Here is a 13064-nt window from a genome sequence, read left to right as displayed (position 1 = left end):
TGTAAGGGGAACCTTGCTCTCTTACTCTTTTACGCTCTTACCTTTTTTACTCCCTTACGCTCTTTTTTACCCTCTCATCCTCTTTACTACTCTCTCTCTTCTCTCAGCCTGCTCTGAGCTGTGTTTGGCAGCTCCCAGCAGGGCCCTGCACCCAGGCCCTTTGCAATAAACCCCAAGTTCCCAGCCCTGGCTGCAGAGATCTCTGCTCTCTGTCCATCCCCACCATCCCACCCCTGATGCTCCTACACTGGGGGACAGCAGAAGGGGCAGGGCTGTGCTCACCCAGGGTTTGAAACACACAGCAAAGCTCTGCTCACTGGATGGCATCTCCAGCTGCTGGGCCAAGAGCTGTGTCCCTGTGTCCCTTGACCTGGCTTGTCCTTGTCCCTGGCTGGCAGTGAGGATTGTGGCTCCAGATTTCCCTTTCATCTCATCATGGGCTGCTGGATTTAATTCCCTGCACTTCAGTACAAAGCGAGGGTCCCATCCAGAAAGCAATTTGTGTTTCTCAGAGCAGTCAAAACCTTTCCCATTAAAATGTAAATTTAGCCCTATTTTCTGGCATCTCTTTTCCTTCCTTAAGTTAAGAGGAATATGAACTTGTATTATTTTTCCCATCAACAATATCTTCCCCTCAGTTTTGTTTGGAGGAAAAAAGCTGCCTGATACACACCTTTAGCAAATTAAATTTGAATTGAGTCTGACAGCACAACAGGGATCCAGATTACAGGGAGATGTCCTGGCCTAATTGGAGTCATTGCCAAGAAGATATTTGCAGAGTGTTAACCACAGAGGGCACAAGGAGAGCAAACATGGTCTACACCAAATGCTCATCTCAGCAGCACTCCCAGCTGGCTGCAGGAGCAGCCTGGTGCTGTCTCTCAGGAACATCCTGGATGCTCAATTTAGTTTTACTGCAGTCCTCAGCCAGGCACCACGGAGCCCCACTGGTCACTCCCTCTGCCAGCCCTGGGGCTCCCACATCAGCCAGATGTGGTGGTTCCTGCCCTGCCAGGAATCCCTGTCCCACATCCATCCATCCCTGTCCCACATCCATCCATCCATCCATCCATCCATCCATCTCCCACCTCCATCAGTCCCTGCCCCACCATTGGTCAATGTCCCACCTCCATCCATCCCTGCTCCATCATCAATCCATCAATCCCTGCCCCACCATCTATCTCTATCCCAGCTCCATCCCTGCTCCACCTCCATCCCTGTCCCACCTCCATCCATCCCTGCTCCATCATCAATCCCTGCCCCACCATCCATCCCTGTCCCACCTCCATCCATCCCTATCCCACCTCCATCTCTGCCCCACTGTAGATCCCTGTCCCATCTCCATCCATCCCTGCTCCATCATCAATCCCTACCCCACCATCCATTCCTGTCCCACATCCATCCATCCGTCCATCCGTCCATCCATCCATCCGTCCATCCATCCATCCATCCCTGTCCCATCTCCCCACAGCTGCAGAGGGCAATGGATGTCTGGGAACCAGCAGAGGATTTTGCCCAAACATGCTCAGAATAATAAAACCAACTGTCCTGCTCGCTGCAGGTTTTAAAATATGATGTTTCATAACTAAAACCCCAAATCTCTGTGAACTCACCATTTATTTTGCTTTCTGACACCTGGAGGCAGGGAAGGGCTCTCTGCACACCTGGGGAAGCATTTGAAGGGTGTTCAGAGGACACAACTACACAGCAAGGAGGAAAACCTGAAAATCCCCCTCTGCCCACATTGGGCAGGTAACTGCCACAAGCTTAGGACTCCTCATTCCCCAGAAATCCCAAAATCTCTTCCAACCAAACGGTGGCTGATGACAACTTGCACCTGACAGAGCTGCAGCCAACCCAGCCCTAGCCCCTGTGAGCAGAATTAATGGGGAGCATCGCCCCAGGAACTAGGGAGAGTGGGCTCATCAGTAAAAATGAATGGTTTAATTACCTGGGGGGATCTGATCCAGTGGTTTCCCTGTCCTGGGGACCAAAGTGCTCCCTATGGCTTTCCTGCTGTGCCCCTGGAGCCCAGCACACCTTGGGCTGCAATGGAATGCTCTGGAATGCTCTGTCCCACAACAGCAAGGGAATCAGCAGCCTCAGCCAGCATTAATTATGCAGAGAATAATTTGCTGGTAAGGAAAAAAAAAAGAAAAAAAAAGAAGCTCTAATTTAATCAAAATTAAATTAATAGTTAATTTAACAATTCCACAGTGAAAAGCCCTTGACCTCTGCACTCCTCCTCTCCCTTCTATGGCTCCTGCAGTGGTGGCATCCCATGGCACCCCAGCATTTCCCTCCTGTTCCCTCCCCAGGGACTCCCTGCAGCCATCCCCAGGGTGGGTGAACCACAGCTGTCCTAAAATAGGGAAAAATAGAGAAGAGGTGGATGAACACAGACCATGTTAGCTTTAATCCCCTGAAAAATTCCAGCACAAATAAATATTTTTTTAAGGAGCTGGAAAATAGGAAGAAGAGCAGCCAGGCAGAACATCCTCCAGAAAAGGGAGCTGAGAGCAAATCTGACAAATGTACCTGGGGTGACCTGGAAGAGGGAGTGCTGTCTGAGGAAACAGAGTCTCCAGATGACCTCAAGTTCCCTTCTGCCTGTATTATCTACACTTTTACAGATTAATTCCTTAAATCAGTATTAATAATTAATTAATTAATTCCTTAAACCAGCAGAGCAGGCTGGGCCTCATCTGGAAGCATCTCCCCAGGCGGTGGGCTATTTCCTAGTCAAGGCATTACAAGAAAATAAACCAGAAGAAGATTAACATGAATATTGTTTGAAAGACTTAATCAGCTGCAAATTGCAATTTTGTTTTTCCAGCTTAATTAGCACGAGTCTGGTTTTCATTGTAGTGGGAAGCAGAATGGGGGTAGCAGCAGCAGCACCACAGATCTGTGTTTGCAGTGAGGGAGGAAAACCTCTCCCTGCTTATGGTTCTTGGATGCCTCAGACATTTGCTGGATTTTTCCAAAATTAAAGCTGCCAGCAACCATGAGACAGGAAGTTCTTAGAGCCCCAAAGGCCACCTTTAATCTGATATCCAGACCCTAAGGAAATTAATTCTTTTTCCCATGGAAAATGGCCTCCATTTGCAGCCACTTGCCCTGGCAGATTGTGTGGTGCAAAGCTTGTAAATAGCAAATTGTGCTGCATTTCTCCAAAACTAAAGCTGCCAGCAACGAGGACCCTGCAAGTGCTTAGAGCCCCAAACACCACCTTTAATCTGATACCCAGACCCTGGGAAATGACTTCTTTTTCCCATGGAAAATGGCCTCCATTTGCAGCCACTCACAGTGGCAGACCTTGTGGTGCCAAGCTAGAAATTGGCAAACTTTGCTGGATTTCCCTCTCTTGGTTTGGAAAACCAGGTGCCTGCTAAGGAAGGCAGGAGCCTCCCCTGATATGAAGAATGTAAACCCTCCCTACCCCTCTGAATTGCTATAAATTTTAAATTAAGGGGCTCTCAGGCAAAAATATGGGAGCAGGAAATAACAGTTAATAGGGAAGAAAATAAAATTATAAAATAAACACTGCAGTGAACTAAACCAACAGTGCCAGAGTCAGAACCCAACCTGACACCCTGTGGGTCAGGCTGTTGGCAGCAGTCCCATTGGAATTGTGGCTCAGCCCTCCTGCAGTGTCAGGGCTGCTTCTGCTGGAGCAGGGATCCTGGAGAAAGGTGCAGTCTCTTCCTCTGAAGATCCAGGGGCAGAGGCAGCTGCTGTTCCTCTGGGCAATCCAGTGCAGAAGCCGTGCTGGTGTTCCAGAATCTCCAGATTCTATCCGGGTAGGAATGCTTGGCTCCTCCCTCTGGGCTCCCATCTCCCAATGGGATGCTGTAGTTCTTATCAGCCATGCAGGGACATTCAATAGCTGTTATCAGCAGGTGTTTCCCCTGAGGGAGGAGTGGGTGTGAGCACTCAGAGAGAGATAAGGCAAACTGCCCTCTTGACAAAAGACAACTGTTATACAGATGGTAATAAATACATCTTGCTTTGCAATCTGGAACATTCTCCAAAATGAAAACTGCCAGCAGCATTCCCAGCAGCTCCAGCAGGGCTGGAAAGGGGCAGACACCAAGCAGCTCCACCTCCAACACCAGCCCTGGCCCAGGCAGCCAGGCCTGGTGCTGCTGGTTTGCTCCATGGGTTTGAAGTGGCCCTGCCAGTGAGATCCTTCAGATGCATTTCTGTTTGCTAATTAAAATGCAAACCATGTATCTCCTGCTCTGAGTGCCCACAACAATGTGATTTCCTCAAGGGCTGCGAGCACAAGGGTCACCCTGGTCTGTGAGTGTTTCTGAAGGTGTTTTAGTCCTGCCTGGCATATTTCCAGAGGTACCTCCCCATTCCAGCAGCAGCTGTGTCTGATCCCCCTGTCCCAGCTGGGCTGGGCTGTATTTTCACTGTGTCCCCACACAGGTCACTGTGTCCTGGTGTCACCACAGGTCCCAGCACCACATCCCTGCTCCCAGCACACCACAGTCACTTGATGCAGCAGCAGGGTCCCCATTTGGGAAGTACCAAGGACACCTGAACAAGCAGCAAATCTTGGGTTTGCTCTGTGCTGGCACAGTCCAGAGGTGCTGACACACAGGCTTGTCACCTCAGCTGGTGCCAAGCTGACAGCACAGTGCCCCACAGCCAGCCAGAGGAAAGAGGGAATTTATTGTGCCTGCAGTTTCTGCAAGGCAACGACAGCACTGGCCCTTTCACCCCTGCCTGATGCATGGCTCATCCTCTTGTGCTGCTGGTACAAATAAAGCCTCTGCAAGGGAATAGAAAATATATAAAACAATAAAGTTTCTGCAAGGGAGTGACAGCACTGGCCCTTTCACCCTGCCTGATGCATGGCTCATCCTCTTGTGCTGGTACAAATAAAGCTGTCACGTGCAGGGACACTGAGCACTGGCAGCAGGGACATGAGCAGAGGCACCAGCTGAGATGGTGACACGTTTCCTCAGTTCTCTGCCCACAAATGTCACTGCAGGTTGTGCCAGGTGAGGCTCTGGGCACCCCAGAGCAGCCACCAGAGCCAGTCCCATCCAGGCAGGGCAGCTCTGCCTTAGGGCTGTGCCTCACCTGGGGAGCATCACCCCCCACCCAGTGTGGGACAGGAGCCCCTCCTGGCTCAGCTCCTCCTGCATGTTTGAGTCCCCAGGAGGAGGAGCTGCTGCAGCAGAGCCCCCAGAGCCAGGGAAGCAGCTCCTGGAGGTCCCTGAGCTGTTCTGTGGGTCACCACGGCTCCTCTGGTGCAGGGCAGGGCCACAGCTGCACCCAGTGGTGCAAGAGCAGCTTGTCTGAGCAGGGAAATGCATCCCTGGGAAAACAGGAAACCTTTGGAGAGTGGATGTGGGTGAGAGTGATGGATGAGCCCAGCAAGGATCAGTGAATACCTGATGAGCTGAGGAAAGAGGCAGGGGTTGCTCACGTGCAAATCCAGCAGGGAAATTGCTCACTGTGAGGTTACAGCCAGCCCCAAAACCAGCCCTGACACCCCTGCAGGCACCTCTGGGCAGCAGCTCTGGCTCTGCTGTGAGCTGGGGGATGAGGAGAGGCACCTGCCCAGAGCCACTGACCGCCAGGACCCTGGGACAGCCCCAGGGCCCACAGGGACACTCCCAGGGACACTCCCAGGGCCCCACTCTGCCCTCTCCACTGTCACTACAGGACACAAAACAACACAAGCTCACACTGCTGCTCTCAAGGTGAAGAAAAGGGGAGTTTATTTTCTGACTCTAACATTTGTAGTTTTCTAAAAGTGACAGTGAGTATACATTGACCTAAAGCTGACCTTCCAGCATTTAGCTTTTTCAAGGTTTGCATATCCTGAGAAATACTTATTCCTTTAATGACTAATGCTTTCTCATACCATTTCTTGAACCCAGAATTCCTTAATCTTTTTGTTACTGTACTTGCTTAATTTGAAAAAGCTTTACCAGAAGGTTTTGATCACATTTAGAACAAGAACAGCACACTCAGAGCTCCAAACCCCTCCATACCTGCTTTCCTTCCAGTGCAGATGGCACAGGGTGAGCTCTGGGGCACAAGGACACCACCCTGACAACAATTTAACTTTTCACTGTATTCACAAAGCCTGACCAGGGTAACAGAACAGACATTTGGGAACAGTACAGCAGCACAAAAAGGTCCAAAAGTGTTTTCCAGTCTTTCTTCTTTAATATTTTTTTAATTTACCTTGACATAACCCATCGACCTTATTAAACAAGGTCATGATCACCCAGTCCTGAGTCACAGGCACACAGTGCCCAGCTCCACCAGCTCCCAGGCCCAAGGGTTAGGAGGATTCTGGTTCCAAGCCATACTTCTTCTTCAGGATCTCAACTGTGGGTGTCAGTGCACTGTAGGGAGAAACAGAACCATGAGAACAAAGGGTTTGGAGCATTAAAAGTGCATTTTCTGGGGAAGAGCAATCAGCAAGGATTGTACTTAAAGCCAAGGAGAGCACAAACTACAGGAACCACAGCTTGACAGAGCCGGTGAGAAAGGGGAATTTGAGAGCTCCTGAGGATTTGTGTGTGCTCATAATTAGGTTAACAGTAATGGGAAGGTGGAGCTGCTGTGGGAAGTGAAGCAAAGCAAAGCAAACAAAGCAAGGTAATGCACGCCCCACCCTTATCCAAAAGCTTTGCTCTGTTTAAAGCAAAGGAGCAGCCCCAGCTACACTCACCAGCCAGGCCTGATGATGGAGAATTTCCCTGACACAGACAAGTCAACCACAGTTGAGCCCAGGCGACACTCTGGGCTCTGGATGTCTCCTATGGGGCCTCCATCAACGACCAGGGACAGCTGAGGCCACAAGTCCTGGAATTCCTGCAGGAGAGCCGTGGGTAACAGTCCTGACAGCAGCTTGTATATTTAAATAAAATAAAAACACAGCAGCAGAGCAGCCCTCGGATTATTGCTAAAGCTCTGCCAGACCCAGGGAGATGCCAGGGAGGGGAAGGAGCCTCACCAGCACAGTCAGGGTGCTGCCCTGGGAGCTGATGTTGGCGCTGGTCAGGGCCAGCGGGCCCGGGCAGGCTCGTGCCAGGTCCCTCATGAAGGGGTGGTCTGGAATGCGGACACCAACCAGCTGAGGGAGGGACAGGAGAGAGTCACACACACAGAAACCAGCTTTAATATTGCCTAAAGCTCTCTTGGCTTGAAGCTGAAACTCTGGAGAATTGGCAGATCTGCATCTGCTGGACCTGGGGTAACACAAGACTCAAGTCAGGCCCCACGTCCAGGTCAGTCCCAGGGGCAGGACAACACAGGGACCTCTGGGGACAGCTGAGTGTTGTCATCTTATTGCAGGGGGTCCATACTGTTGTCTCCTTATCACAAAAGTTTCACACCTTCTTGGTGTTTTCTTGTGGGCAGCTCCTCAGAGCGCTGACTCTTCTTCACAAAGTGACGAACTGACTCCAGTTCTCTTCTCAACCTACCAGGAATCCCTGCTCCACCTCCATCCATCCATCCATCCATCCATCCATCCATCCCTGTCCCACCACAGGTCAATGTCCCACCTCCATCCATCCCTGCTCCATCATCAATCCATCAATCCCTGCCCCACCAGCCATCTCCATCCCAGGTCCATCCCTGCCCCACCATCCATCCATCCATCCATCCCTGTCCCACTGTAGATCCCTGTCCCATCTCCATCCATCCCTGTTCCACCATCAATCCCTGTCCCACCATCCATTCCTGTCCCACATCCATCTATCCATCCATCCATCCCTGCCCCACATCCATCCAGGCTTTTTGTATCACTTGGTCTTCTCTGGTATTGTTCTTTATGCAAGAAACATCAGAAATTTGCATTTTCCTATACCCTTTGTACCATGGCAGAGATTTCTTAAGTAAAAAGGTTAAAATTCAACACACAGTTCTACAGGCTAAACTTTAAAGGCTTAATTCATATTGCTAACTCAAGTGAACTCCAAAAATCTCTATTTCATTTATTTCCTTCCTTCCTTCCTTCCTTCCATCCATCCATCCATCCATCCATCCATCCATCCATCCATCCATCCATCCATCCCAGCACCTTTTCTCATTTCTTACAGCTGTGTCCTGTTAAAGTCAGGCCTGTTCCTAATCCTTGCTAATTGCCCCAGCTGCAGCTCCTTAGGGGTAACATTACTTTCTACACCATCTTTATTTTGTTATATTCTATCCCCCTACAGCTAAGCACAAAATTTACAGCAGCAGCAGCACCAAACCAGCCCCCTGCTCCAACCCTGCAGCCAGGACCCACCGATGTGAAGGGGTTCAGGTCCTTATTGAGCTCCTCTGAACGCTCCAACACCAGGGTCACCGGTCCTGGCAGCAGGTCCCGCAGCAGCTCCTCGGGGACATTGACATGGCAATACCTGCAGGGATAGAGAAAACAGGATCAGGGGGGCACAGGGAGCAGCCAGGTCACTGGGGCAGCTCCTAGTTATAAGTAGAAAAGCTGCCCATTTTTTTAAAAAAGGTTTCAGGGTTCACAGGTTGAGCTAGTTGCTGCCAGGGTGAAGTTCTGACTCTCTGTTGTTGTAATCACTTGTCGTTTTCATTAACTGTTGTCAGAACTCAGCACATCCCTCTCGGTGTCCAGAGTTGCCAAGGACCCCACTGGGGGCTCAGAGATCCTGGCACACAGCCCAGAACACCTGGAATTTGATTTTGACCATTGGAGCAAGTTACCAGCTTTGTATGAGGACCTGAAAGTCACACAGGTTTGAATAGTGTAATAACAAAATGATCACAAGGTGAAAATAAAGATTTTAGGATTTTTGGTATGGAGGTTATGGGGACAAGATGGAGGAACTTGGGCGTGTCCAGCCTTTCTTCTTCTTGTTCTCCATTTTCTGCAGTGATGTTGGCACTTTGGGATTGGTTTAGAGCAGAAGTGCACTGTCTAACATAGGTGATGGGTATTGGGAATTAAGTGTAAATATGTTATACGTAGTTTGTAGTATAAAAGGACAACACAGAGTGCCTGTGGCTGCCCTGCTGAGCTGACCTTGGCTGGGCAGAAAGAAAATTTTATAGATAAGAATTAATAAACAACCTCAAGACCGAAAAGTGAAGAGTCCAGACTCGTTCTTCAGTTGCATGGGCGGAAGCAGAGACATCCTGCACATCTGGGGGCAACAATTCACAACCAAAAACCCGAGAAACTACCTGTTGTTGATGGTTGGGAATTCCCCATTTTGTTGAGTAACAACACCTTGCTGCTTCCTGGAGGACGGGGAAGAGGAGGGGACACCAGGGCTGGCATGCAAAGGGAGAAACCCCTCACCAAACCTAGCAAAAACCCCTAACAACAATGAGCCAACACGGAATTAAGAGATCAAAGTGATGTCTAGACGTGAGGAACAGAATCCAGTGTCCGCTAAGACTCTTTTTACCCCTCACCCTAACCTAAAAGATGTCGGCTGGAAAAAAGACCTCGAATGTCAAACCAAAAAAGGGGGAATCTCCTGATGCTCTCGTGAGGACGGAACTCCCAGCTGTGCCCGCAGACCAGCAGACAAAGCTGCATTTTTCCTCCTCCTCCTCCGTGCCACTCCTGGAAGCAGCAGCAGCGTGAGCGCGACCCGTCGGTTCTCCCCAGCCGAGCAGATTTTTAACAAAGTATTAAAAAGGAGAGAGATCTCCTGCCGTATTTAGTTCACCACCCGTCCCGCGGGGTCTCCACACACCGGTAGAGCCGCTCCACGTCCCCGAGGCAGATGGCGAGCGGCTTGGCTCCGTTCCGCCCCTTCAGGCTGTAGATGCTGCGCACGGCGGCCGAGTCCTGGGCCAGGCAGGCCACGCCGTACACCGTGTCCGTGGGCACGGCCACCAGCCCGCCCGCCTGCAGGGCACCGGCCGCGGCCGCCACCGCCTCGCTCCACTCCGCGGGGCCCGGCTCCTGCCGCCACCGCCCGCGGCCTGCACCCTCCGCTGGCTCCCCCTGCGCACCATGAGGGGCGGGCGGCAGCAGCACCAGGCGGGCACGGCCCGGGCCCGGTACCGGGGCCAGGCCCGGCCCCGCCGCTCGCTCCGCCGCCAGCGCCAGCAGCCGCGCCGCCCGCGCCATGCGGCGGCACTTCCGGCGCGCGGCACTGACGGCGCCGGCGGGGCGGGGCCGCTGTCGCCATGGGGACCGGGAGCGCGCGGGAGCCGAGCGAGGCGGAGGGAAAGCGGAAAGTGAGGAGAGGGAACGGGCGGGAACGGGGACACGGGGGTGGGCAGGGGGAGCGGGGGTACGGGGAGGGAACGGGAGCGGCCAGGGGGATCGGGGGAACACGGAGGGAACGGGAGCGGACGGGGAGATCGGGGGGTCCGGAGAGGGGACGGGGGAACGGAGGGAACGGGAGCGGACGGGGAGATCGAGGGATCAGGAGAGGGGACGAGGGGACACGGTGGGAACGGAGGGAACGGGAGCGGCCAGGGAGGTTGGGGGGTCCGGCCAGGGGCATCGGAGAGAGGACGCGGGGCGAACAGAGGGAACGGTAGCGGCCAGGGAGACCGGGGGAAAGGAAGGAACGGGAGCGGCCAGGGGCTCCGGGTTCCGGAGAGGGGACGGCGGGACAGAGGGGGAAAGGAAGGAACGGGAGCGGCCAGGGGCCTCGGAGGGGCAGGGGAGGGAACGGGAGGGTCCCGGGGCTCCGGGAGTGAGCGCTGTCCCCGCCGTCTCCCCGCAGATCCTGGACTGCCTGAGGATGGTGCGGGCGCTGCTGGACCTCCTGCAGATCTTCCAGCAGCGGCTGCGCTCCCGCATCGCCGTCTGCGAGGAGCTGCTGGCGGAGCTGGCCGCGGTGCAGGCGACCGTGGGAGCCGGCCCGGCCAGCGGCGCGGGGCCCTGAGGAGCCCCGGTGGGACCGAGGGCTTTGGGGCTCCGGGAACGCCCGGGCGGTGCGGGGGAGCGCAGGGAGCGGTGGTGGCCTTGGAGCTCGCTCGGTGCCGCCGCGCTCGTGCCTTATCGCAATAAATTTATTTACATTTCACAATAAAGCGAGACGGACTCGGTCTGTATCTTCCCACACCCCGTGTGCTCCTGAGGAGGAGGCACAGCCCCAAGCGCCCGTTTGTCCCCAGGGACGGTTCTTGACTGGTCATTCGGAGAGCTGCGGAGCTCGGTACGAACCCTGTGGAGCTCGATGTGAACCCCGCGGAGCTCGGTGCGGAGCCCGGCACAAACCGCACGGAGCTCGGCACAAACCGTGCGGAGCTCTGTACGAACCCCGCGGAGCCCGGCACGGAGCTCGGCACAAACCGCACGGAGCTCGGCACAAACCGCACGGAGCTCGGCACAAACCGTGCGGAGCTCGGCACAGACCCCGCGGAGCTCGGCACGAACCCTGCGCTGTTCAGGGCCCCCGCTCTGCCCCTGCCGAGCCCGGCCCGCAGGCAGAGAAGCCGAGAGAGCCGAGCAAGAACCGGGGATAGAAGAAGGGCTGCGATGGGAGAATCCCCAGCTCTGGGTTTCAACTCCCTCCCGCACCTGAGCGGCCAAGCTGGGCCAGTGCTGGGAAAAGGCAAACGCTGCCTCTTTCAGAGTTGGAATTCCTAATGGGACAGGGCGGGATGCTCACACTCCTCTCCCACAGAATACTCTCAGGAAAAACTATTATAACACAATGTTTAAATAAGCATTTAATTAGGATTCCATTAGTATTAATATTGCTTTCAATTCCAAAAAGGTTAATTTCCACTTCTTTGCAGATATTTCAAAGTACAATATTAACTTCATACAAAATGAGCAATTAAGCAAACACCATTATTTCACATTCTTCAAAAAATACAAATTCATATTTACTCTTTTGGGTTTTGGAGATGCTCTTCCTTTGGAAGTACTGTACCTGTAACTAACATCTTCACATTGCTCAATGTAAGCACATTTGTTCCCATGTTTCAGAGTTAAATAAATTCCTTTATCACCACACACACAATCTCGAGAAGCTGGGGTTTAGTTCAGCTGTCTCCAAAGCCCCAGGCAGTGCAGCCCCCCAGCCCCAAGAGCTGGAGCTGCCCCCGGTGTGGGGCCAGGCTGGGTGAGGCAGAACAGAGCAGGGTCAGCCCGAGCAGCAGGGGGACAGGAGAGTCACAAACCAGGAACACCAGCCACTGCAACTACAGCACTGCAAACACACCCTCGAGTCTGCTGGAAAAGGTCATGTGAAAAAAAATCTTTCTTTAAGAAAAAAGTAGAAACTGCATTTATTTGAGAAAGTGTACACTGCATAATGAACCAAATTTTGGCCAGCTTGCACACCACTGCAGCATGGTGTGGGGTTTCACCTAGTTCCAAAAACACACACTTAGACTATGTACACTACTACATAAATATCCAGTTTAATTTGCATTTCTCAGTGCAGACACAGAATCCAACTTCTAGAACATGTGATAGATATCAAGACAAGACACAAAAAAGTTAAAAGTTCAGCCCTGTCCATGAGAATTGACTACAGATAACATTTATAAAAACTCGACATTGCTTCCAAAATATGTTACGGAAAAAATAGTATACAATTAAAAACTCTGCAGTCAGAAATTCATAGGGTTCATTAAAGACATGCTCTTCTTTTTTGCCTTACAGTCCAAACTGACTCCATCAGTTCTGCCCAGCTAGCTCAGGTAACTCCTGCCCAGAACTTTTCACCCACAGATCTCAAATAATTTCATGGAGACAACTCCCTGGCCTGGTTCTGTGGGGAGGATCTGAGGCTCTGAGCCCTGCCTGGTGTGGAAGTGATTTTGTGACACCAGAGCTCCCCTGCTCTGCCCCACTGACCCAGCTCCTCACCTCAGCACAGCCCAGCAGCTGCTGCTCATCTCCAACCACCCCAAGGACAGCTCCATGCCAGGAGCCCAGCTTATCTCCGAGCTGGAAACAGCTGCAGATCAAGGACAACGTGCATGGCTCCAGCCACGCCACCCCCCCAAGAAATAAGGCAGTAACAGGACAGCAGAAACCATCTTGAGGACAAATTTCAAAGGTGCAACATTGCCTGTTTGAAAGCAGCTTGTCACTTGTGTTCCCACGTGGGTGACAGAAGGACAGGGGAAGGAGGACA

At 52.6% G+C, this 13064-nt stretch overlaps 1 protein-coding gene across 1 annotated transcript; it reads right to left on the bottom strand.

Annotated features, from left to right (window-relative positions):
• Positions 1-5998: 5998 nt before the first annotated feature.
• On the bottom strand, positions 5999-10084 carry YRDC (yrdC N6-threonylcarbamoyltransferase domain containing). Its single transcript, XM_054292580.1, has 5 exons — positions 9705-10084; positions 8273-8387; positions 6992-7111; positions 6707-6849; positions 5999-6377 (listed from the first exon to the last, which is right to left on the bottom strand). Exons 1-5 carry the CDS (start codon positions 10082-10084, stop codon positions 6314-6316), a joined length of 822 nt encoding a protein of 273 aa, XP_054148555.1. The 3' UTR covers positions 5999-6313.
• Positions 10085-13064: the final 2980 nt, after the last annotated feature.

The sequence above is a fragment of the Melozone crissalis genome, unplaced genomic scaffold, assembly GCF_028551555.1.
Source record: "Melozone crissalis strain CALT ecotype California unplaced genomic scaffold, PUWL_Pcris_2 ptg000111l_1, whole genome shotgun sequence".
In the NCBI taxonomy this organism is placed as follows: Eukaryota; Metazoa; Chordata; class Aves; order Passeriformes; family Passerellidae; genus Melozone; species Melozone crissalis.
The sequence above is the reverse complement of the archived record's forward strand: the minus strand, read 5'-3'. Positions and strand labels throughout refer to the sequence as shown.